We start from the raw sequence: 23,494 nt of genomic DNA, 5'->3' as shown, positions 1-23,494 counted from the left end.
CCGACCGACCCCCACGGCCTCTTGACGTCACAATTTCCAATGTGGGAACTGTCCACGCGCGCAGTATGACCTGCATACGCAGTACGCCCGACCAAGGGGTTTGCAGGAACTTTTTTTCATGGTCCGGGGTTGGGTTGGAAAAGGCGGGGATGGATGGATGAATGGATATTGGATGGATGGATGTCCGGCACCTCGTTCTTGTTCCCGAAAAACGATACGTAACTTGAAAGGTAGGTAAGGTACCCGAGAACCGAGGATGCGGGAGCTCGTGAGCGGCATCTTGGATCGTCAGTACTCAGCAGTGGCAAAGACCATCGTCGCGGTCAGCCAACGTAGGCTCTGGTAAGGCTTTTTTTTAGCGAATGTGAATCTTGATTGATGATATCCCGCTCAAGTCGGCGGAAGTCGCCTGGTTTGGCGAAAAGTAGTAGTACAGTGAAAACGTTTCTCGATGCCCAATCTCAAATCGAAGAAACGATAGCCAGGCCACCCATAAGAAACCCAAGGTAAGAAACACGATACACCTAGATATGGGAAAACCCGTGTGGATGCCCCTTGATTCCTTTTTTCGTTTCCCCCAATAATGCTCCTAGCAAGATGAGACAAGACCAACGAATACTCAAGCTTTTTGGGCAAATGCCAAGGGAATGGTGCGAACGAAGTTGAGTCGTTCTCGTGGCGAAAGCAGTGTTGGACTGATAGCCTTTACCAGAAGGGGTGTGATTAAGAGAGGTAATACTACATTAGTCGATGAAAACCAGCAAAATGAAAAGAAGGCAACTGCTTATTTGATATCCCTGACGAGTCTTGCGCCGCACCAGGCAAAGGGGTAGTTTCGTTGATACCAGTTGACACTACAAATTATCAGCACATTGTACCAAGACATCGCCTACACAGTAGTCGACTTACAATGATCTTCGGCCGGCGATGCGGGGATGCGTTGACCACGATCCTCCAAGCACGATGTTGTGCTTGCCATCGAAGAAGTCGGCTACAGCTCATCGTTAGCAAGATTATCACTCTCGGGAAATGCAAGTGTCTCACCCGTGTACTGAGGGTATAGAGGCATAGGCTCGAACCCCTCATGACGAGCAAGGGGCGTGCTGGTCCACTCCCAGACACCGCCGAGCTCACCCTGTCCCGCGAGGCGACCGCCGTCGGCCGTCACGGGAACCGGGTGCCAATGCTGCAAGCCGACATTGGCACCATCGAGGTCCGCGAATAGCTCCGATCGAACCTCCGCGGCCTCAAGCGACTTCTTCTTTGGTGGTGTTTCCTCGACTCCATCATTCGACAGGTGGCTAAAGTAGGGACGTCAGCCTCTGAGATCATTGAGATCAGCTAAATATTCAACTTACCCGTTGACTGCTGGTACCGTCCTGCCCAGCGTACGCTCAGCTTCCATCTTCTTCGAGTTATGAACGTAAGTGTAGATGCTTCGAGCCTCCTCAAACGTCGGGATTCGGCCTCCCATCCATGCTGCACATCCAGAGAGTTCATCGAAAGATGCGAAGATGGGCCAGTCCAGAGCATATTTCAGCGGAACCAAGCCATAAACCGTGCGGACTGCAATGCCGTCAAGGAATGAATCGGGGACGACACTATCCCCGTTCTGGTGTCCATTCACATGTCCATTTGTAGTGCCATTGACACGACCGTTTGTGTGGCCATTGACTTGACCGTTGGCATGCCCGTTGACCCCGTTGACATGGCCATTTGTATTTCCATTGGCAAGAAATGTTTGTCCATTCGCGTCCAGGGCCGTGTCAGAATCGGGCTCTGCAGCTTGAACATCGGCCCATGATGCAGGGACCTTTTTGATGTGGTTCTCAAACATGTATTGCGCATACTATTCTAGTCAGCCTTGAACTGATCTCGCAGAATATCTAGTCACTCACCTCCTCATTTGTGATCGGCCGTCCTTGTGCCTGGAACGCATGAACATTGGCAACCCTTGCAGGTCTTTCGTTGTCCCTAGTACCACGTGAGTTGTGAATATACGTTTCAGAGAATCGTTGCTTACCAGCCAAAGTACCCGTTGACGCCAGCGTCAAGATCAGGCTCGTCCATGCCTACAACAATAGACTGAGCAGGTACATCGTGCCACTGGTTGGATACCCGGGACTGGCGAGCTTTATTGGCCAAGCGCTTGAAGTCCGGGCGCAGAACATCAGGAGGAGGGACAGTCTTGTCGCTCTGGAGCATCATATAAAGGAGCGTCTCCATGTGCATGATCTCGTGCTCAAATCCCACCCAGATCCCTTGAGCAGCAGCTCTGGGGATGTTATTGATTCCATTCTTGTACTGGTCAAGTAGCCTGGATCGTACACGCTGCTGGTACTGAAGAATATCTTCCACTGCAGGCCATTCATCAGGGATTTCGGAATGAGAGTGGCATTGCTCCGGATTGTCGACATCAGGGTCGATGCCCCGCTCAAACATTGGCTGAAAGTGGGCTGGCTCAGTCGGAGGCGTCCTTGTAGTTTTGCACAACTGAATATCTAGGAACCCGGGGATATGCCCAAGGTAGAAGATGCAAGCATTGCGAAGCTTGATGGGTTGATCCAGCAACTCCTCTCTTGGGAGCATTTCCTGTGTAACAGCATCCCATGCCGCCCACAACGCCTGCCAATCGTCCAGAGTAGGACAGGGCGAAGAAGAGTAAAGTTCGGGGAGACGACTGAAGGGCATTTTCCTCTTCGAAATCATGTGGATTCCTATGATCAAGTCAGCTCCTGAAATGAAGAGTGGGCTTCCAGCCAAGATGCGAGTGATTTTCGCTGCAAAATATAGAATGATTGAAACTCAGTCAGATGATCGCATCGGGACCAGTGAGATCCATCATCTTACGATCCGGAGACTGCACAATGCGTTTTTGGGCAATTGGATCCACGTAGCCGGCCAAACGTGGGGGAGGCTTATGGGGTGCAGAACCATTCTCACGAAGGGTGGCCACCATCGGCCTTGATCACTCGGTTTCTTATGCGAGGGAAAGATTCCACTTACCATGCTCGGTTCCTTTTGTCCAACAGTTCGTCTCGACCAAGCCTGCCATGTTCCACAGATTCTGGGCTCCCAGTTGAGAGTATTTCAGACTCTGCTCAACTTGAATGCGCTCGTGTTGCCTTACGAGTGTTCCCAGAACGTATGTGTCTCGAACGGGCGAATAGAAAGCTTGGTGACGTCCTCCTTCGTCATCGTACACATACTCACCGATGACCTCCCAGTCTTTGAGCTTGAAGGCCTCTTCTCCTAAGATCTCATTGGCGTTGGCGAGTCCGTTGAGGATGAACCTGCAGAGGTCAGTCAATGCGACTCAAACAGTGATTCACGATACACCTACGCATGCGTTACTCCTTTCTGGTCTTAGGATTCTAAGTGTTAGCACAAGGATCTGGTGAACTTGACGAGGCAGCACAATTACCATTGTACCCATGGCTGTAGCTGGGATTAGCTAGCTGTAGACCAAATGTGTACGGAATTGAAACTCACTAGACCTTGGAAGGATCGCAGCATCCGTCAAGCCCTATCAGCAACTTGTCCGACTGCGTCAGAACGTCGCTGAAGTGCTTGAGGAAACCGGCCGCATCATCGCGCTCGAAATTTCCTACACAAGAACTCAGCAACATGCCTAGAGTTGAGAATTGAAGATCCAGTTTCTCCTACCTATGCTGGAACCCAAGCTCAAGATGCACTTGGTGCGTGCCAGGTTGGATGGCTGTTTCAGCCATTCCCGGCCATCATCATAGGTTCCCAAAAGACCATGGCATTTGACGTGATGAAAATCAGGAACTTGAGCAAGCGTGCGTTCCAATTCCTCTCGAGAGAGGTCGAGTGCGTAGTAATCAATGTTCTTGCCGGCGTCCTCGAAAGCTTGCAGCAACAAACAAACTTTACGAAGATTGCTTCAAGAAAAGGTCAGAATCATCTCGTTCGAGTCATCGTTCAGCAAGTATTCACTGACCCACTTCCCAACTCAATGACCATAGAATCAGGTGAGATATTCTGAGCGATTTCTTTTGAGTTTTTCTCAAGAACCTCGATTTCGTTGTTGGTCAGGTAGTACTCTTCCAGATATGTGATCTAGGGTAGTTGTTAGCGTTGATCACGCAAGATGTGGCTGAGCTGAGGAGCACTCGATCAGCACTTACATCCTCAAACAATTGCAGGCCCCGTTCATTGTAGAGAAGCAGGGTCGGCAGCCTCCGGGGTCCGTTTGTGGGGTTCCACATGGAAATGATGTCGTCCTTCAAGTTTGTTTCAACCGCAACGCGTCGGATATCGATGATGTCAAGGCCATGTTTGCCCATCGGTTGTACTGCCAGCTGCTTATTCGCCTTGATACTGGCGTGGGAAACGCTGTCCTGAGAGACGGCAAGAGAACCCATCGTGACAAGTAATTGGGTTTACGGAAAGACAGTGGCTTGAGTGTTGAATACAGGCCGGATACAAGAGAGAGGAACAAAGGTCAAGGTTATATGAAGAGTGTTGAAAGTAGCATGTGCAAGACAACCTATGCTTTCGAGACGAGAAGAACGGACGAGTACCTTTACCTTATAGGGGCCACAGCAAAGTTACTTGGGTTCTCCCAGACCGGCGGAGACGCCGGCAAGCATACGACGGTACACGTTGGTGTTGCCATGCTAGCAATAGGGCATGTTCGAGACGTGCACCAAATGCTGAGTGTGGATTGTCAGACGTACAATTGGTGACTCGGCGTGCCATGGTTTGCCATTCTGGTCTACAGTGCAGCTACTTGACGGAGCTGAGAAGTATTTTGGGGATGTTGGTGGCCAGCGTGAGCATGTGTACGATCGGGGTACTGAGCGCCAGAATGGGATCAGGTGAGACGGCAACACATTGAGGACTGCGTTCGGAAGTACACTAAAGGTATTCCGGTTCCGTGGACCTTGTACCAGTCAGTGCAATTCCTTTGGTCATAACGTGCAGATAGAAGAGGAGCGTGACAGCTTCATCCTTGACAGAGAGTGGGAGAGGTTTGCAGTTGAGCAAATCAGCGGACGTCATCTGAGGCGTATCCCACGCCCCACCGAGGGGGCAGCCACGCTACTATTGCTGGAGCTTGACGCGGATCACCGGATTCGACATAGTTGCGGTACCTTGAGTATTGGAAGCGGCCGTTGTTGCGCCCTACTGCGCGAGAAAGGGTAAGCTTCAAGAGACCTTTATTAGGCATTTGTTGTCTGGTCGAAAGACATCTGGCGAAAAAAAAGAAAGTTGTGCGGCATCTTGGCGAGGCTCGAAACCGCAATTATCAGGGGTGTCGGGAAGGTTGCTTTGCATGCTCGATACAAACTTCCCCGCGGCTAAGGCCATCCTCGCAGCTTCCAGAACGAGCTTTTCGGGTGTCTCCAACAAACCAAACGCGCAGCATCCAATTCGAGCCAGGCCAGCCCTCATTCGCGAGTTTGAGACTCGTGAGAAACATCAGAATTCGGAGTAATTCGGCGCTTGGAGAGCAGTAGTGAAGCTGGCTACAGAAGTGAGAAAATCTGCCAGTTTAGTTGCAACTCCAGAGTTGCCACAGCTCTTCGAAGCTCTTCCGAAGCTCTTGAGAAGCTCTCCATCGGTTGGCGAGGTCGCCTACACTAACGTGACTAGCTACCATGAGTGGGTGTCACGGTGCGAACTGGTGTCCCAAGAGCCACCAAAGACGAGGAGCGCCTGTTGGCCTGGGCTTCCAGATCGGCACAAAGGCTGCAACCCCGGCCCAGGTTAGCTGCAAACCTCCCTGAAGCCTGTGGGGGTGAGACCAAGTAGAGGGAGGGGCCAGAAAAGGTTCCGACACTTACACGATACGTCTTGGTGAGCCTCAGCCCACCCAGATGACCAATCCTGCCAACAACAACGGGTCATACTGCGTGTGGGTGAGGATATGTCGACGTCATGTCTCCTCTGGCGGGACATGGCAGCAAAATTGCTGGCTCCCGGCTAACCTTCCCATAGTACTTTGGAGTTATTGATGCTGTGACTGGCACCCAAAGAACAGCCAAAGATTCCACATGAAGGCGGGGTAAATCAGGTACCGTTCCAATTGAGTTACCTACCCAAAGGGCGTGCCGATCTACTGTCCCCGTTGCAAAGCGCAATTTATGACAATGCCATACTGCAAGGCAAAAGTCAAGGCGACGAAAGGGAAGCTCGACAGTAAAGCGCGATTTATGCATGACATGATTTCCGTCCACGAGTGCGGGGAAGCTGTTGCGTGTCGGTGTTACCTCCGTGCAGCTTCTCTTCCCGTCTGCCAACCCCAGTAGGCTTTGTGGTCCGAAACAGCCCACGGAGGATTTTGTCGCGTTGCCGTATTTCCCGAGGAATGCTGACAATGTTGGACATGGGATCATCGTCGGGGATATTGAGGATCGTATATGGCCGAGGATTGTTGCGCCAATATGCATCTGTACAAGGGCCTGTGGCTGGCATGGTCAAGACAATCCGGCCCGGTACCGGTGTGCGCGCCGTGGGGGGGGGGGGGGGGGGGGGGGGGGCGTGGGGGGGGGGGGGGGGGGGGTGGGGGAGGGGGGGGGGGGGGGGGGGGGGGGGGGGGGGGGGGGGGGGGGGGGGGGGGGGGGGGGGGGGGGGGGGGGGGGGGGGGGGGGGGGGGGGGGGGGTCCCAGATACCTTCGGTGAAGCTCGGTCAAGTTTAGGTAGAGCGAGATGGGCGAGCATCGACATCCGCCTTTGTTTGACGGCCAGATTGACACTGCTCGGCAATCTGGGAGTTCGAGCGAACCAGCTGGAATACTTGTGCCTTGCATAAGGCTACAGATGGGAAAGTTCCCGTGACATTGGTGCTGGGGGGAACGTCCCAACGGCGAGGAGCAGCTTGATCTTCCCCAGATTGATAAGCTTATCTATCAGTTGTCTCTGAAGATCGCTCGGCCGGTTTGAGTAATGACAAGGTAGTCCAAGGTGGGCGCCGGGGCCAATCGAGGAGGTTCCTGAGTTCTCCGAGATAGATAAGGAACCGCGGTCCGCATCAGTAGATATCCGTGGGGCCATCGGGACGGACGTCGTTCCGATACCATCGCCATCTACCTATGCTGTGAGGCTACGCCGTCGTTCTCGTTTTCGCCATCGTGGAGAGTGGAAACCTAGGAACAACAAAGATGAGTGAGCACTATACATCTGTCATATACATGGATACAAGCAGCACAAACGACTCACCTCTGTGGTAGTCAGCAAATAAGCCGTCAAACCCCCTACTGGCCGATTGATAATCTTAGGTGTAGTGAAGAGTTTGTAAGACTTTCCCAATCTGCATCCGAACCGGACGGAGAAAAAGTACGTCTACGGCAGTACCAAAAGCCACATGTGCCGAAGGAAGGAATGGCCGATCAACCCCGCGGCTTCCTGAGAAGTACTTGCCTGGATGCACGACACCCTTCCTGCTAGACTAAGAAAATTCTATCTACTTGGGAAAGTAGCACCGATGTCGACAGTGGGACGTTCAAAGCTTGAGAATCACCAGTCGTCAAATGTTTCCTGGAAGGAGTTATCTTCCACACCACCCCAACTTCCGGCCACGACATCGCAGGGCAACATGTTTGTTGCTAGAATGTATCACTGGCGTATCTCGGTTCTTTGATCAGGGATTAGTCAACATGCGACATATCCTCACGTCACTTTTTTGTCATCTGGCTTCGCGGAGGTCCGATCTACGGTCTCTTTCAAGTATTTCAAAGTAGCAAATGTCTTCCAGGTATGCAAGTTCCTCTTCTTATGGGTAGTCCTATCTAATATGCAAAAGGTATCACCTAAATCCAAACAACCCTATGCAGCAAACAGCTTCCAGACCGAACCCTCCATAAACGCCACCCAATGCTATTCCATAAATACATCCCGAATACTTCATAACACCGGCTGACTATGACGACTTGTTCGGCTTCCACGCCTTGATCCACTTGCCAATGACCTTCACCTCTTGCTCAATGATCCCGGCATTGTCTTCGCCGTTGTTCAGAAGAAAGTCCGGGACGTGGTTCGCTCCCTTGACCACAAAGGTAGCCGTCTGCTCGGTGGTCTTGACCGGTCCGCCAGGGCGATAATCAGAGTTCATCGATGCCGACCTCCAACCGTCATGCTCGCCATCGCAGAAGAGGACATTCTCAAACGTGGCGTTCCAACCACCAGTCCAGTCGTTGAACATGGCCGCTGTGAATCCCTCGGAGCTGGCCGGCTTGAATCCAAACGTTTGTGGGAAGCGGAGATCGCACTGGCGCTGGCGGTCGGCAGGCCGCACGTGTGATGACACGATATTGGTGCCGTCCGACTTGGGCGGGCCGACATGCCACCATCCAAAGGGCTCGTTGCAAAGTTGCCAAGTCCAACTGCGATCGGCGCTGAGGTCGTTCGGTCTGTTGTATCCCACCGCTTTTCCATACAAGTCGCATGCTTCCTCGCCCTCGCAAACCTTGCTATACCGGCTGTACATATACGATGTGTATCCTTTCCACGCAGCCTTCAAGCCAACACCCGACTTTTCGGTGCCCTTGATGATGTTGCCGTTGTTCGTGCTCGTTTCGATATAGTCACAGAACTCGTATACCGCGGTCTCGTTGCTTGCCCACTCGATGATGGGCCTCAGCAGGTACCACGCGAAGTCGGCATTGTCCTCAAGAGTTTCCAAACCAAATTCTTCCTTCATGGCATCGATCTCCTTTGCGGAGCCCTTGTCAAGCACGCTGTCTACTTGCTTGATGACAAGCTTGACATCGGCAGAGCAGGCTCGTGGCAGGGCCTGCTCAATGGGAGTAAAGAACTGCCAGAAATCATCAATAGCCTGCACGACGGCAGAGCTTGCATGGTAGGCAGCAAAGGTGCCAGGTGCAATGACAGATGTCCACGCGGAAAGGGCGCCAGGATAACTGCCACCGATTAACACCCAAGGAGACTTGTCTGCGTTGGCACCTTTCTTCTTGTCAAAAGGAAGCTCGACAGTTTCGGCGAAGTGGGTGTTGTCATAGATGGCCTGCGGGACATTGAGATACTGCAAGGTGTCGGCTGTGAAAGTCTTGAAGGGGAGAGATTTTCCGTAATACCGGTCTATAACGGTGAGTGTCAGTTTAGCAAAGTCTTCTTGCGGACTTCCCAACAGCTGACTTACGCTCCATCAGGACAATCGCGCCTTTGTACGTCTCAGCATACAAGTATGTCAAGGTGCCGTTTTCCAGATAACCGGTCAGGCCCTCAGCATCACCTTCACCACCATTTAACATGAACACGGGATATCCTGGGCCGCCCCAGTGCTCCGAATTATACCAGTATCTTTGTTTGAAAGTGCCCTTGGACAAGTCGGTATGGTCTAGATACTGGTCGAACGTGCCGTTATGGACCTGCGTCCCCGAATGCGCTCGACGTTGGAGGCCACCCATCTTAGGGAATTGTGATAATTGCGGCGCCTTTAGTTGTGGGGTCGGAATTGAAGCCATCACAGTGGCTGCGAAGGCCACTGCGGAAGCGAATATTGATGCCTTCATGATGAAACAGGTGCTCGACAATGTAACAAACAAGAGAAAAGGGAAAGGTCTTGCTAGAGGTTTGAGACTGATGGATATTCAGCTAGACTAATACCTAGAGAAGCGTGTCCTCGTCGATCATATATCCTTCAACCTCCGGCTACTCCAGAGAGCCTCGGACACTGGGCCCTACATCGACAAGGCCGCAATATCACTCAGCCTCAACCGCAGGTGCAAACTACCGTTAAAGGAAGAGAACCCCAGCCAGTGCCCAGAAACTAGTATCGCCACAAGAAGGCTCTCAATCTAGCAATCTGACAGCTTAATAACCTGTTCTCTATTTTCTCCGCGCTGGACACCAGATTTCGGTCCATGTACGAAGGTGTGATTCGGGCTAGAGCCTGCTTAGGCGGGGGGTTGAAAAGCAACTCCTCTGAGTGCGCCTCCACCATGCAATGGCAGCATGGCCGGCGAGGTAAGGCAATATCCTTGGCAAAAGGACTAGCGACAAGTTGACTGCAGTATTTCAGGTTCATCGGTCAGCTAAGCGGTCGCCTGGTAGGGCCAACATGGGACGGGCTGTTGAGGTGGATGGACATGCAGCCCGTGGGATTCGCTAGTAAGCTAAGCTTATTATTACCCTCAAATCCTGGAAATCCTACATTGGAGCTCATGGACCCGGGTCGCCTGCAACGCACGAATGGCTGGCGTTACCGCGTTGGTTGTTGCTATTCGTATGGTCTGGTCGGGTTTAATCCTCCCCGCCTGCCTCAGCCCCGAAAAAGCTGCGGCCACCCGCGTCGCCTGTCTCGCTACCATTTTGTTTTTCCTTTCCATGGAGGGCTGTGCGGCCGTGCATTCTCGCCGGCTGCTGATGCCCGCTGGATCCTACTTCTTGTTTGCTGCTGCCTAGGCTGCAAGAAGCCCCTCCAAGGCTGGGCTGAGAAGCTGACTGCATGACCAACCTGGTCTAGTTTCTATTTTTGGGACGAACTTTTTGATTACCAACAACGGTTCGATGATACTGGGCAATAGTCCTCGTTGGACCAGAATTTTGCTCAGACACGCCGTTGCCTGCCCTAACCGTCCCTACTGTTCTGGGCTCCCGTTTTCTGTGTCTTTACACTCACGATCCGGTTATCGTCTCGGGCCCCCGCAGCCCGCCCCCATTCCGTCCGTCCCGTATCGGTCCTGTAAGCTCCCGGGCCGGACCCGCACCCCACACCGGATCCGAGTCTCGCTGTCCTCCCCCTTCCCTGTACTACCTTACCTTCCGATCGGGTCGGCATTAGGTATCGTCCGAACCCACCGCCCGGTTCGGACCGGGTGTAACAGTAACCCCCCTCCCCTTTCCCAACACACATAAGTACAAACAAGGCAAGTCGCACAGAACCGCACAAACCGCCCGCTGGCACTCGGTGACGATCACACGTTCGTCAGATGAGACAGCAAAATGCCATTCAACAAGATTAAACAATCTTTCCCTTCGGGAGGCGCACAGAAAGACAAGAAAAAAAAACGATAAACAGTGTGCGTGGTACAAAGATACAACCCAGAAGCCAGGTGAGAAACTGAAAAGTAGCATGTTAGCGGGCCGGGTGTGAGGGAGGGTTAAAAAAGAAGAAGGGGGGGGGGGGGTTTGATGGAGTTTTCCGTAAGCCTAATAGCCTACCTTGGACACCCGACACCAAAGGTACCAGGGAAAGAAAAAGGTCTCGGGATTCGAGTGATCCCACCACATCACCCACGGCTTCCCGAGCGCCGGACTACGTGGCTTGTGTTTTTTTCCCTGTGTAACGCTGCCGGCGCATATTTACTTTTTTTCCCTTTCACTCCGGGAGTCGGGGGAGACAGAGTGACTGACATTGGTAGTCGTCATCAACATGAATCGTGGATTACACAAAACACGATAGTAATTGCCAGCCGGAGCCTTGGACAAACAGCGCCGCATTCGAGTAAGGTGAGATACAAAATCCCATCCAGAAAAAAAAGGCCGGTCGGCGCGTCATCGAGAGAACCCCTAAACACAACGCCCGCAACCTTGTCAACCCTGGATTCCGTGTGGCTGGCTGGAGCTGCGGAGTGTGTCCCTCTGGTGGGCTAGAACTAGGTACTACTTACGGTCCTCCTCCCCTCCAAGGGTTAGGTTGGTTTGGTTTGGTGAATTGGAATGCGCTCCCTTTCGGGTCAACTTTTGAACATGCGAAAATGGCTACGCAAACACCGCGCAACGCAACGCGTACCTGGGAATCGGTAAACCTTCATTCCAGGAAAAAACAGTTCGAGACATTGTTCCAGTGCCGAAACATGTTAGGGGAAAACGGACACGGCCGGCGTCGTACAGAGACAGACCTCTTTGACTGACCTGACAAGACTGACTTGACCTGTTCCTCATTTTTTGACTCGAACTCAAATCGAGCTCGACTCGACTCGACTTCTGACACGCTTCCCCCACGTGATCGAAACGCGATAAAAAACTGCAAGCAGAAAGAGACGAGAGAAATACCACGAGGAAATTGCGTGACGTGAACGTGACGAGAACGTGGCTCAACGTTCGCGGCAGGCAGTGCCAAGGGAGAGAGAGAGGACTCTCTATCAGTAAACTTTCGGCATGGATTATTAGCGTTCGTCTTGTTGGAGCCCTTCCCTTATGTGGCGCAACTTATTGCACCGCGGAACAACTCTTCGTAAATACGGTGATGATTATCTTTTCTTTCTTTTTTCTAACGCTCTCTCATGCTGATTATGCCCGGTCGACATTTTCCTGTGACTTCTCGCTCCGCGGCGAAGGGGGTGGGGGGAAGGGTTCGTCATGGCTTCGTATCCAAGACTATAACGCACTCGTAACTTCTGTCTGAAAATATCACACGCGCTCAAATACAATTCCCTTACACAGCGTTCCCATACATCATTCCCCATATAATCATGTCTCGGGTTGGGGGCCTAGAAGCCTCTCCCACCTGCTCATCTGACCCCTTCAAGAATAACTCCCGCTGAACTGGGGCAACGGGTTGCCACCGGCCATCTGCGTGTAGAAGGGGGGCTTGAGCATGTCCCAGTCACCAATGTTGGGCGCGCAGACCATCCCGCCCGTCGTGAATTCCTGAATGTCCTCAAGCATAGTGCCGAATCGCTGACCCTGGTTCTGCTGCACATATGAATCGATGCTGACTGTCTCGGCATTGACATTAGCCATCGCAGCCTCGTTTGATAGGGAGCCGGGAGTTGGCGGGAAGCCCTGAGTTGGTGAGTGATGTGGAATGCCTCCGGCATAGCCTTCGTGACCGGCTTGCTGGTGGAATGCGGCGGCGTTGATGGCGGTAAATGACGACGCTTGGCGGGAATCCCTCCGGCTGTCCGAACCGCTCCCGCTGAGATGAGAATACTCAGGTCCCAAGGAAGAGCTTCTTTCCAATGTGCTAGCCCGCGATCCATCAGAGCCGTCGTAGGCTGTTGGACGGTCGTCGTCCATGATGATGCCGTTGCTCGTAATCTTGTCGGCCTTTGCCCTCCACTCTTCCAGTCCGCCGCCACCTCCTCCCAGTCGAATGGTCAGAGAACCGTCTCCGCTCTTCTTCGAACCTCGATTTGTGTAGTCGGAGTAGACCTTGGTGAGATACTGATCAATGTCCTTGAAATACGTGACGTAATTGGAGGCCATGCTGAAGTAAGGTGCAACCTTGGTCAATGCTTGGAAAGCGATACTGGTGTTCCCCGTCTGCGTGTTTTCAGACATGGCTCCTGAATTCCGTTCTTCGATCTCCTGTTTGCTGACCATGTGGTTTTGAGTATCCATGTGGGGATAGTGCCGTGCGTATATTCCAACAAACGCTGCTTGCCAAATCGCGAATATGACTAGTGACGAATGAGGAAGCTTGTCTCGGCATGTCGAGATGAGGTCGATGATTTCCCTTCCAGCCTTGAAAACCTGCTCTGCGCTTCGCTCCCAAAAGTGGTCGGGAACAGTTTCGGGGTCAAAGACGGGCTCGTCCAGAGGACCAACCGGCTCGGAACATTTGATGGCGATGAACGGGATGTATTCGCGATGCAGCATGATTTTGCATAGGGCACCCAGCATGTGAAGTGACACATACATGCTGTTGTCGTGTTTCCAGAAGTTCGAGCTAGACCAGGTGAACTCTTCCGGAAGGTGAGCGTAAAAGGCATCTACCTTCTTATTCAGTTGATAGAAAGTCGACTCTTGGTCCCACGGCGGAAGGGATTCCGTATGGCGGCCGCCCGCGAAACTGTACTTGGTGATATCGCCCCAGAAATCTGCTAGTTGCACGAATCGACTCAAGACACTGTCATCGATTGGTGGCTCCATGCCATGTCCCACCTGTCGTAAGAATCCGGTATAGACAACGCGGCCTAGGTCGAAGGCGTGTTCAGTGCATGGCAGCTGGATTTGAAGATCGTCGGACCGAACCATAGAAACCCGATCAGATCCGCAGGACAAAAGACGGTCGAGTATCAAGCAACTGAACATGGTACGACGCCTAATCTCCTGGTCTTTCCAACGGTCTGAGGGTAGTTGAGTAGATTTACTCGACCGAGGAGACAGAGTCAAATTTCTCCTCCCTCTCAAAGGCTTGTCTCCGAACCCCAATTTCAAGCCTTGAGCCATCCGTATGGCAACGCCAACATACATCCATGCCGCTAGGCCGCCGTTCGGCTGGCTCCATTTGTACAAGCCGAGCATGAGAAAAGCTTGGACACGGACGACAGTAGCTGATGTCAGGGCTGATTCGAGTTGTCCCAGTGCCTTTGTAAGAGCGTTTGCGAAGTACTCTGAGGCCATTGATGGCTCCGGCCTGGGTAGAGCACCGCGAGATTTTGGGCCGGCGATTTTGTCATGTGTGATGTGTGCCACATATTTGACCAAGTCGGGGTGAAATCTTGCGGTGAGAGCCAGAATGCCCAAAAGGATCAGATTTGATTCGGTTGACGGCTTCTTGATGTCTTTGTCGTGAATGATACCCTTGAGAGTCGGGAGATGTAAGAACGGGAGTTCGGTAGCGAAGTGCAGCTTATATATGTCGAAGAGTTGATGCCACAAGTCGACGGTAAGATAGGGCGCCGAAAGCACTTCCTGAGCAAGCGCGGCGACAGTACGTCCATCAGAGGACGTGGCATCTTCGAGCTTCTTCACTCGCTTCCGGTCATGCCCGACTTCCCTTTCCTGCTTCGGCGCAGTCGGCGGTTCTGATCGTTTCGCCGGAAGAGGTGTTGGATCAGGAAACTCACACTTGTGTCCTGCCTTGATGCACGTGTCGCAAGGCGATCCAGTATTGTCGTTGTCGCATTTGATTTTGGATTTCCTGCATCTCAAACAAGCTATGCTGGATCTCATCGGCGGCCGCATGGCTCTAGAGGGTCTCTTGGCACTTGAGCCTCCCGCCAAGATCGGCCTCAAGTCATCGTCGTCGGGCAGGACGGAAGTGTGAAATCTGGCCCCTCCCGAAGCTTGCCTATCTGCGGGCTCTGCTACAGCGGGGGGCGCGGAGGTTCTCTCCGAAGGCGAAAATGTTTCTTGATATCTCCTCTTCGGCGTGGTGTGAGTAGAGGACGCTGTAGGTGCGTCATCGGAATCCGACGCGGGAGAGAGTATAGACTGGATGCGAAGTTGGGAAGAAATTGTGACGGTTCGGGCCTGTTATAGACCCGTGAAGCCAGTGAGGGGTGGCGGATGTTTGAGCGCAGAAACCTTGACGAGATACTCGGTGCACCAAGAACCAGTGGGCTCCCCTCCTGTAGAACCCGCGCTGCGCCAGGATGACTGTGCTCGTGGCAGAGTGACTTGAGATAGGGGAGGGCAAAATACGCAGAGTTGGACGACTGTGACCAATGTTTGTCGAGGCGATGCTAAGTAAGGCAGGCCTCAAGTGGCACAGATGAGCAGGCAGTGGCTGTCGACAGCTTGCAACCGACGGGTGTTTGCTTCCAGGTGCTACACGAAATACCTGCAGTGTGTCGGGTAACTCGCACTCCACGATAAGTGTCTGGACGAATTCGGGTTTGACAGGTGATCAAGGTGCGATGACTGGACAGACGCAGTCCTACTTCTTTGCTTGCGGAGGTGGAGAGCTCAATGAACAAAGCTTTGGTGATGGCAGGTAAGGCTGGTATCTCGGGATCGATGATGCATGCAGTGGTTGGATAAGCGAAGTTTGGCTTGTAACGATGAGTCTGAATGAACGCTGTGCTGGTGAAAGCGTTTTGGTAAAGAGAGTTGCCCTGCTGGAAGTGCGTAAGGTCACAATTCGTAGGGAAATCAGGGAAGTGGGATTGCGAATTTAATCGGGGGTGGATGTGGCCGACTTGAGCAATAAGCAATGAGTGGTGGTCTGAAGCTTGCGTTCCCACGAAGTACCTACTGGCCGGGGTGCAGGGAGGCGTGGGAGGGTGGGCAAATGGTTGAATTCTAGCCGGCCGTGCTGTCGGCCCCCAAAATTGACCGTGTGCCGGGCGTCACCGGCTAGCATTGCTTGCCCGCCTCTCCCTTGCTTGTTGTCTCTCGTGATTAAGCTGGCTTTGTCCCTCTGCTCTCTCCATTACGGAGGGGTTCTCCGGCACCGACTAGATCGATAGAGTCTGGAATAAGCATGTTTGCTTCTACCCCTTCGTCGCCGTCGTCCGGGCTGTTGGTTCTGCTACAGTAATTCTATGGGGACACAGTCAGAACAGCATAGCAACACCGCCAAGTGAACCAAGCCTGTAGAAAAGGCGGGTGTGCCATCCGTATGGTGTGAATGTCCATGCTGGCCACACACCAGGCCCCATGTCTCTGATCAACCCCACGCGCAGAAGGAATGAGGCGGGCATTGGTGGGAGGGCACGAGGGGTCGCTGTGGACGGCCCAGGTCAAGATCAAGGTCGGCCAAGCAAGGATGTTGGAACGATTTCTGGATAGTGCCAACCGGAACAGACGAGCGAAGTTGCTCTCCATCCCCGAGGGAAAGTACATTTGCATTCACGAGGGTCCTGTTGGACGGCGTGACAAGTCCCTTCGCCGCTTTCGCTGAACATTTTGTGCATCTTGGGTCTGAGACTTCGAGTTTTTTTTTTAGTTTTTTTAGTTTTGTTTTTTTCGCCTGAACATCATTCGTGTGATATGTCAGAGGGATACAGCTTCTTGTTGGGCCAAACGCTTGGCTTGGGAGACGAGGGCCGTATGACGGATCCTCGTACCTTTTTGATAGTCTACCGTCCAACTCCAGTGCCTCTGCTCAGCGGTACATCTGGTCCAGATTTGGTATTCGACCGGACGGCCCCGCAAGATGGCTGGGGGGGCTGTTGTGCTCAATCCTGGCATATTGACCTTTATTCGAACGATTCTAATCAGCGAGAACTGTTGTGGAACATTTGGCGGCAATGAAAGGCGGGATATCTCAAAGGTATCGTCATCAGGTGGCAATTGACGGCTGCAATTGTGACGTGAAATAATCGTGAAGATCACAACTACATGCTTCTCGTGATTCCAGTATCGCCGTCCTTTCCGAGGTAAGTGCAAATGGTGATTTGCATCTTCTAGGTTGCATCCCCATCGCGTGTTCCACAGCCGGCTTCTAGGTTGACTGACAGAGCATACGGATACACTCGTGACTCTCAATAGCAAGGCGACTGGGACAAGGAACGGATGATCGGCGTGGCTTTCCTGCTTAGTTGTCGCCTCTCTGCAGAGCATTTCGGCTTTCGTCTGGCGCATCAAGGGAAAACCAGCCATGCCCACGCCCCCGCGCCAACATCACCTGGGTTGCTTCAGGACTGGAACAGGCATTATCCCGCCCGACGTAGGTTCTCTTCGTCTGGGGACGCAGACGGCCGCGGATCGGTCAGCGGGCATCTGGCGCATTGACTCTTTGCTCCGAAGGAGGCGCGGGAGTGGCCCGTGTTGACCGCAAAAAAGACGTATAACTTCAAGGTGGCAGACCGGGGGGGATGAGATAAGATGGAGCATGGTTTGCTGAATTCATAGCGTGCGCCGCAATATGGCCCGCGCCGCGAGCAACGTAGCCGAACGACCCAGGGTTCCAGGCATAAGGGACCGCTGACGGTGGTGGTGCCGATGCTGACCCCCCCTTCCCTTCCAAAGCCTAAATGGCCACAAGAAGTCTCTATGTCCAGGGGTGGATGGCGGCGTCTGCCTTGGCTATGCTTTTGCATTTCGGTCCGCGTCCCAGAATGCCTGGTCCCGGGCTGCACATCGACCGATCTCAGGTCGATTAGTGATTGATCGATACGAAGGCGAGAGGTAGCGTCGGCAACAGGCTGGCTGTCGCTCCGCCGTGCGTACTCCGTATACCAGCCAGACCTAAAGTCCATTAAGACTCCTTTCCCGAGGCTCCGATCGTTGACACTGACACTGCATTTGACAAGTCAGAGAACGGTAAATCGTGGCCCTATGAACTGAAACTGAAAAGAAAGCAATCGGCAGTCCGAATTCGGTATGCCTCCGCCGACAGTCAGCCGAGCAGATTCCAACGACGAAGATCCAAATTAGCGCCGTACTCTAGACGTTTTACTGAAGACGCAGGCAATGAATGTTGCATGGATTCTAGTGTCTCGTCCAGACTCGCAAAGTTTGCATACGCTATTTCCGTCAAGAGTGTGGGAACATCGGGAGCGACGCAACAGCACTCTGTAGGTGCGAAGCATGTATGGATGGAACCAGACAAGGTTTGCCCAGCTGCCATGTCCGAAATATCGAGGTTCGTGGGATGGCACCTTGGGATGCGGATAAGCCCGCAGAGACGTCCCCCGGTCGTTTGAAGGTTCTCCATTTGCTTGGCCCAACTCGGCCCAACTTGCAGGGCAGGTGATGGAAGGGCAAAGCAGCGTCTGCGTCTGAATGGCTCTGCTCGCCCAAGATGCGGTGCTTCTTCCCGGTTAGGCGTAAGCGGAGGCAAGCAGAAGAGTCTACATAGAAGAGTCTCTTGGTGAATGAGCGGAATGGCTCGGAGCTGGCTGCGATCCAACCATTGTGAATGATGAAGTGATTCCGGGACGAGTCTGCGCCAGAGACAATGCTGCTTGGTATGTCTCGCGGGGGTTTCGGTTGTTACACGAGAAACGAGACAGAGAATGCCAGTGGAGGCGACGCGCCATGCCACTCACCCGAATAGGCATTAGTTGACCCTGTAGCAGTAAGGGGACTAGAAAGCCATACCGCCATGGTGGGCGGGTGTCGCGGGTCGAGGCGTTTGGATGGGAAAAAGAGAGAGGGAGAGGGCGAGGTAGGGGGAGAAGGGAGAAAACATTGTGAGCGCACGACTTCCAGGTGGTTGCGAATGCTGCTGGAGGGTGGATAAGGTATGTACCATGGATACCTTGACGATGTCCTGTGTGGATACCTACCTACGGATACTTCATCCCGTGGGCCGTGTGCCCTTCACCCCGTGAAATCGCAGTACGTACCGTCTTACTAAGAGAATCCAGGTGCGCCAGGGCCAGGGCAGGCACGCCAGGCAACCTAGATACCTTAGGCAGCCGGAGCCGATAACAGGTGGAAATCTATGAGGCAGGTTCGACGGACAGGGCCTGCCAACTGGAGGCCGTTTCCGTGTAACCCCAGGGAACACCACTCGTTGCTCACGTGGTACAAAAGCGGGGCAACTCTAAGCTGGCAAGCTCTCCCGTCCTCACCTCACATCACCTCACCCCTCACATTTTCTGCAGTCTCCCCCTCCTCTTCGAAGTCGAGTTCTCAAAATGGAAGTCAGCCATCTTATTAGGGTACCAAGCAGCAGCATCCATGAATGCGCGCTTTCAGCTCCGACTTTTCCTGACCACTCCCAGCATCCCCTCAAAGGAGCGGCTGGAGGAGACCTGGTTGGTTGTGCCTCTCAGCAGCATCTTCAGGGATCGTCCGTCATAGTAAAGTCATGTCTGACCGCCCCTTCATCCCGATGCCCTCAGTGAAAGACAGCTTTCCTCGGTGTCTGGGTCCGGCTCCCCGCTATCACTACCCATGAACAGATATGCAGGTCATGTCCCCAGGTCTTTCCTATTTGTACCAGACCTATACTCCGTACTCCGTACATCCTTGGCTCCGTAGGCCGTAGACATCCCAAAGAGCCCGGGACCGAGAGATTGCCCATTGCCTGCCATGGTCGGGCCGCCTTGCACCTCACTTCGAGCAGGGCTGAAGAGCATTTCTGCACGCCACATCTCGGACACCGCTGATGTCCGGTGAGGGGGAATACCGCTGGGTTCAGGGCGGCCAGAGTGCCGTCTGGGTGAGGTACGGATGCGCGCTTCCCATGTCTTCGTATGTCTCACTCTGCCCGCATCCCGGCATCTAAGCATTCGCCCTATCAACCTCGGCCATGTACATGATAGCAATGCCAGACAAGAAGAATAGGTATCAGTACCCGTAAGCCAACTCTGTTGTTTAGGTCGCCTTGGCAAGGGCCCAGCAATGTGGTTGCGCTCCCTCTCCCCGACATCAATGAGGTAAGGGAGAGAAAGATACCGGCTTGCAGGGCAAAAGCCAACCAATTCCCTCCACGGATGAACTCATTTCCTCCTGCCGTCGATCGATGATTCGATCCTATTACGGAGACACAGACCTATCCCGCCCAGTCCAACTTCGCCGGGGCCTTCCCTAACATTCTTTTTTGAGATATCTCTGCCTGCCACCATCGCACCATCACCGCCTCTCAGGCAGTCACATCAACTTCATCATGTTCTTGCCTTGTACCCTGAATTTTACCGGACGAGTGTCCACACTGCGTACATGATCACTTTCTTTCTCATTCTACTCATCATGAGGCTTGATTCCCCACAAACCTCTTATATATGACTCGGAGTAGCCAAGGAAGTCAGCCGCAAGCGTGTTATCGTCTACTCTTCTCATCGGCATTCCTCCTAAATTCATACCGAAGCTCGGCGGCCGCTGTATCGATTGCATCGGGCAGCAAGGATTCCAAACCACTCAGGAGCCTACTCTTTCAAGTATCAATTTTCACGCAAGCCTCACCAGCCCGAAAGAAAGTATCAAAAGGACCCCCAAGACGGCAGCTGTCTAGGCCGGCCACGGGTGACTTACATCCCTGCAGCTCTCATGTCTCACAAATTACCACACGTCATTCCCAGGCATTTTTCAGCCCTCCAGCAGTTCCAACGAGGCAAGCGAGGGAATGGATTGGCTTCTCTCGCGTAATACGAGAAGCCTTCCGGACCGATCGTTGCCAAGTTTACCGAATTGGTGGAAAAGGGCGCCATTAAAGTTAAGACAAGCAGTGAGCCTCTGCCCGTTTTCCCTCATGCCCTCCGCAAAACACACCTGAACCCGCAAGACACTGAGGCTTTGGACGTATTGCCCGCCACCTACTTCGCTCAGAGACTCATTCATTTCATGTAACACATGTCGCAACCGTTATTCACATGCTGTCTCAATACTTTTTAGAGGTTGATAATGCCAGCAATGGTGAGATCGAGATCACATGCTGGCCACAACGAAACAGAACAGTCGGTCAGTTCACGATCATAACGCCCGATTGAGCTTTACGAGGTACATCTCTGGAACCGTCTCTGGAACCGTCTCTAGAACCGTCTCTGATCCCTTCTTCAGCCGCGCCCAACAATATCCAATTCTATTCAGTGAGCCGGCTACGTACCCAGTGGTAATCTCGGTAATGCATATCTCACTATCTCAAAGGGTCTCGACCGAGAAGCGAGAGACAACAGGTGGAGGGAGTGGTTTGCCTTACGAAACAAACACGCATGCAGAGTGGTCCAGATTCCCTTATATGGAGAAGTTCTGCTCACCGAGTCCATTTGGCACGGCATTCAACGCCCCTTCATACCGGATAAAGCGGCTAAAGGACGTCCATCTAGCCTCATGGCATTTTGCTCAACACAGGTTAGCTTTCCGGCTCGACATGCGTCTCCACTCCGGATCTCGGAGCCGGACAGCTTCCGAGTTTCGAAAGGATGGCATTCTGCCCTTTTCCCATATCAGCGAGTCATCAGAGCTCCCCAAGAATCGCGGACGAGCTCTTTCCCGAGAGAAGAAATACCGTTCTCGGGATGTGGAGTCGTTCCATGGAGGCGGGATACACTTGGCCCTACATTCTCTCTCAGTGTCTATTTTGTCACTATTCAGATTGTAGGCTCACGGAAAATCCCGTTCATCGAGTTTTGGATCGAAGGGAGCCTTCTCGATTCATGGAATTTACAGTTGTTACAAGTCACAAGTAAGAAATGAGCGGCCAAGCCTCACCAGCCGTCTACGTAACCGGAGTCACGCCTGATAAGCTTCACCCATGACATGTTAAAATGCGCAAGCGAGACTTGGTTTACTCGCCTACGGCCGGATGCTCGTCTAATTTGCCTTTAAGCGCTAAGGTCTTGATCCAGAATTGCGGGTGAGCATGTGGACAGGTGCACACTTAGTATCTAAAGTAGGCATCTCACATACACAAAAAAAAACACATGGGAAGTCTACTAATCGAGAACTCTGCCGCCGGTTACCTGCCCCACATCATCCTCGTCTCGAGGAAAATCAACTTTCCCATCATCATCAACAACAACATTCTTTGTACGACGACGATCCACCCTCCAAAATGCCCTCTTAGTTCACGCCCAACGACGACTAGGAATCCAAAAGAAAGACCGGGCAATGGAGACTCCAATAGTTTTAACAAGCGGCAGTTGATGCTGATTGGCGGAAGTACCAGCCCAAGCCCTGCAATTACATTGCAATGTTGTGGAATAAGAAATAATCATAGTTCGCAACCAGCAATCTACCGGAGCCGAACTGACCAGTGAGAGCACCGTCGGCGTTTAAGCCGCCTCACAAAGTTTCCTAGCGTACCGTGGATTTTATAAAGTCAGTACTTAGTGCTCGCCTGGATAAAGGTTCTACTTCTAGTTTAGGGAGAGGGGGAAGGGGGAGAGACGCCCATCTGGGAATGTGCTTTGAAATGCTGTGGTTTTGCCTAGCTTTCTTTCCAACAATCAATGAATGACGCTACTACCCGTTCGCGGCTCTGCCATCGTTTGACAGCCAGCCCTTGACAGCCATGTTTTTCCGGTTTACTGCTGTATTTTTCTTTAAAAATCTTATTTCGGATTCTTATTCGCGTTCGTGAACGACTTCAAGTGGCTTGGATTTGGGGGGCGGCGGTCGAGCTTTTCTCGGATAGAAGCCATTCCGATTTCGCGAATAGACTCAAAAACCCCCCTCAAGCTGGAATCCCTGGACAACCCAACCGTCTGCCTGCTGCTCACAACAAGACGCCAAGTCACAACCAGCCAGGCCTCTCAGGACGAACACCCTGCCACGTCCTTCTCAAATCTCAACAGCACAGAGGGATTCCCACCGACCCCTCAACCGGTCACCGCTTCCCCCTTACGGCCGGAAAGCCAATCATCGGGGTATGTTTCCGAGACTCTGGTGTTTCCAGAACCTTTTCGCCCGCTCGCTGTCTCTACTGAAGCCTTAAAGTATGGGGGGTGAGGTAATCGAAGACGAGAAAACCTGCTCAACGTGTGTGGCGAGCTTTGATGTCGTACGCATCATCCGGGGAAGGTTCTGCCGGAAGGTTCTGCCGATAGTTGGAACTTTTCAACCTCCCGCACACGATACCTGGAGAAGTAAGTTAGCCTTGCTCCCTGAGATTCGACATAGTCGCCTTCCACGCTGGTTCACATCTCGGCGGTGCCAAGATGAAATGGCTCTATCCCTTGGGGGTGCAGTACCCAGATGTTTCGAGATAATTCGCGATATAGAGCTCCCAACGAATGCACGTCTCGTACATCAGCAAAAGGCAAAACGGAACTCGAGATTCGCTATTACATCAATGTTCCAAAATGTCTCTTGTTCTATGTGAACGGGTTTTCAAGGCGATTTTCTCGAAAACATGCTGTTGCCTGGGACCCATTTCACTATGGCAATAAACAACGACGAGGCAAGAGCACCGGGAAGCGGCACATTTCATACCTGACAAACCCCTGTTACCGACCCCAGCATCCACTCCGACTGTGGATATAAAAGCAGGTACCAAAGC

The 23,494-nt window shown here is 52.8% G+C and overlaps 7 protein-coding genes across 7 annotated transcripts; 2 read left to right on the top strand and 5 right to left on the bottom strand.

Annotated features, from left to right (window-relative positions):
- Window positions 1-784: 784 nt before the first annotated feature.
- On the bottom strand, window positions 785-4,388 carry CCOS01_09745 (uncharacterized protein; the record flags this gene model as incomplete). The annotated part of the gene is made up of 13 exons (XM_060457902.1): window positions 785-854; window positions 910-991; window positions 1,045-1,301; window positions 1,359-1,849; window positions 1,899-1,974; window positions 2,024-2,717; window positions 3,007-3,293; window positions 3,344-3,365; window positions 3,425-3,438; window positions 3,493-3,607; window positions 3,667-3,905; window positions 3,965-4,083; window positions 4,152-4,388. 13 exons carry the CDS (start codon window positions 4,386-4,388, stop codon window positions 785-787), a joined length of 2,703 nt encoding a protein of 900 aa, XP_060311067.1.
- A 3,500-nt stretch (window positions 4,389-7,888) lies between these two features.
- Window positions 7,889-9,500, bottom strand: CCOS01_09744 (serine carboxypeptidase S28; the record flags this gene model as incomplete). Its single annotated transcript, XM_060457901.1, has 2 exons — window positions 7,889-9,066; window positions 9,128-9,500. The coding sequence occupies 2 exons, from the start codon at window positions 9,498-9,500 to the stop codon at window positions 7,889-7,891; spliced, it is 1,551 nt and encodes a 516-aa protein (XP_060311066.1).
- Window positions 9,501-9,757: 257 nt separating this feature from the next.
- CCOS01_09743 (uncharacterized protein) lies at window positions 9,758-10,015 on the bottom strand (the record flags this gene model as incomplete). Its single annotated transcript, XM_060457900.1, has 1 exon — window positions 9,758-10,015. One exon carries the CDS (start codon window positions 10,013-10,015, stop codon window positions 9,758-9,760), a length of 258 nt encoding a protein of 85 aa, XP_060311065.1.
- A 2,441-nt stretch (window positions 10,016-12,456) lies between these two features.
- Window positions 12,457-14,844, bottom strand: CCOS01_09742 (fungal specific transcription factor; the record flags this gene model as incomplete). The annotated part of the gene is made up of 1 exon (XM_060457899.1): window positions 12,457-14,844. One exon carries the CDS (start codon window positions 14,842-14,844, stop codon window positions 12,457-12,459), a length of 2,388 nt encoding a protein of 795 aa, XP_060311064.1.
- Window positions 14,845-16,596: 1,752 nt separating this feature from the next.
- Window positions 16,597-17,205, bottom strand: CCOS01_09741 (uncharacterized protein; the record flags this gene model as incomplete). The annotated part of the gene is made up of 1 exon (XM_060457898.1): window positions 16,597-17,205. The coding sequence occupies one exon, from the start codon at window positions 17,203-17,205 to the stop codon at window positions 16,597-16,599; it is 609 nt and encodes a 202-aa protein (XP_060311063.1).
- A 3,074-nt stretch (window positions 17,206-20,279) lies between these two features.
- Window positions 20,280-20,770, top strand: CCOS01_09740 (uncharacterized protein; the record flags this gene model as incomplete). Its single annotated transcript, XM_060457897.1, has 2 exons — window positions 20,280-20,518; window positions 20,599-20,770. 2 exons carry the CDS (start codon window positions 20,280-20,282, stop codon window positions 20,768-20,770), a joined length of 411 nt encoding a protein of 136 aa, XP_060311062.1.
- A 156-nt stretch (window positions 20,771-20,926) lies between these two features.
- CCOS01_09739 (uncharacterized protein) lies at window positions 20,927-21,595 on the top strand (the record flags this gene model as incomplete). Its single annotated transcript, XM_060457896.1, has 1 exon — window positions 20,927-21,595. One exon carries the CDS (start codon window positions 20,927-20,929, stop codon window positions 21,593-21,595), a length of 669 nt encoding a protein of 222 aa, XP_060311061.1.
- Between the last annotated feature and the right edge of the window lie 1,899 nt (window positions 21,596-23,494).

This window comes from Colletotrichum costaricense (genome assembly GCF_030867565.1).
Source record: "Colletotrichum costaricense strain IMI 309622 chromosome Unknown Scaffold_10.1, whole genome shotgun sequence".
NCBI lineage: Eukaryota > Fungi > Ascomycota > Sordariomycetes > Glomerellales > Glomerellaceae > Colletotrichum > Colletotrichum costaricense.
The sequence above is the reverse complement of the archived record's forward strand: the minus strand, read 5'-3'. Positions and strand labels throughout refer to the sequence as shown.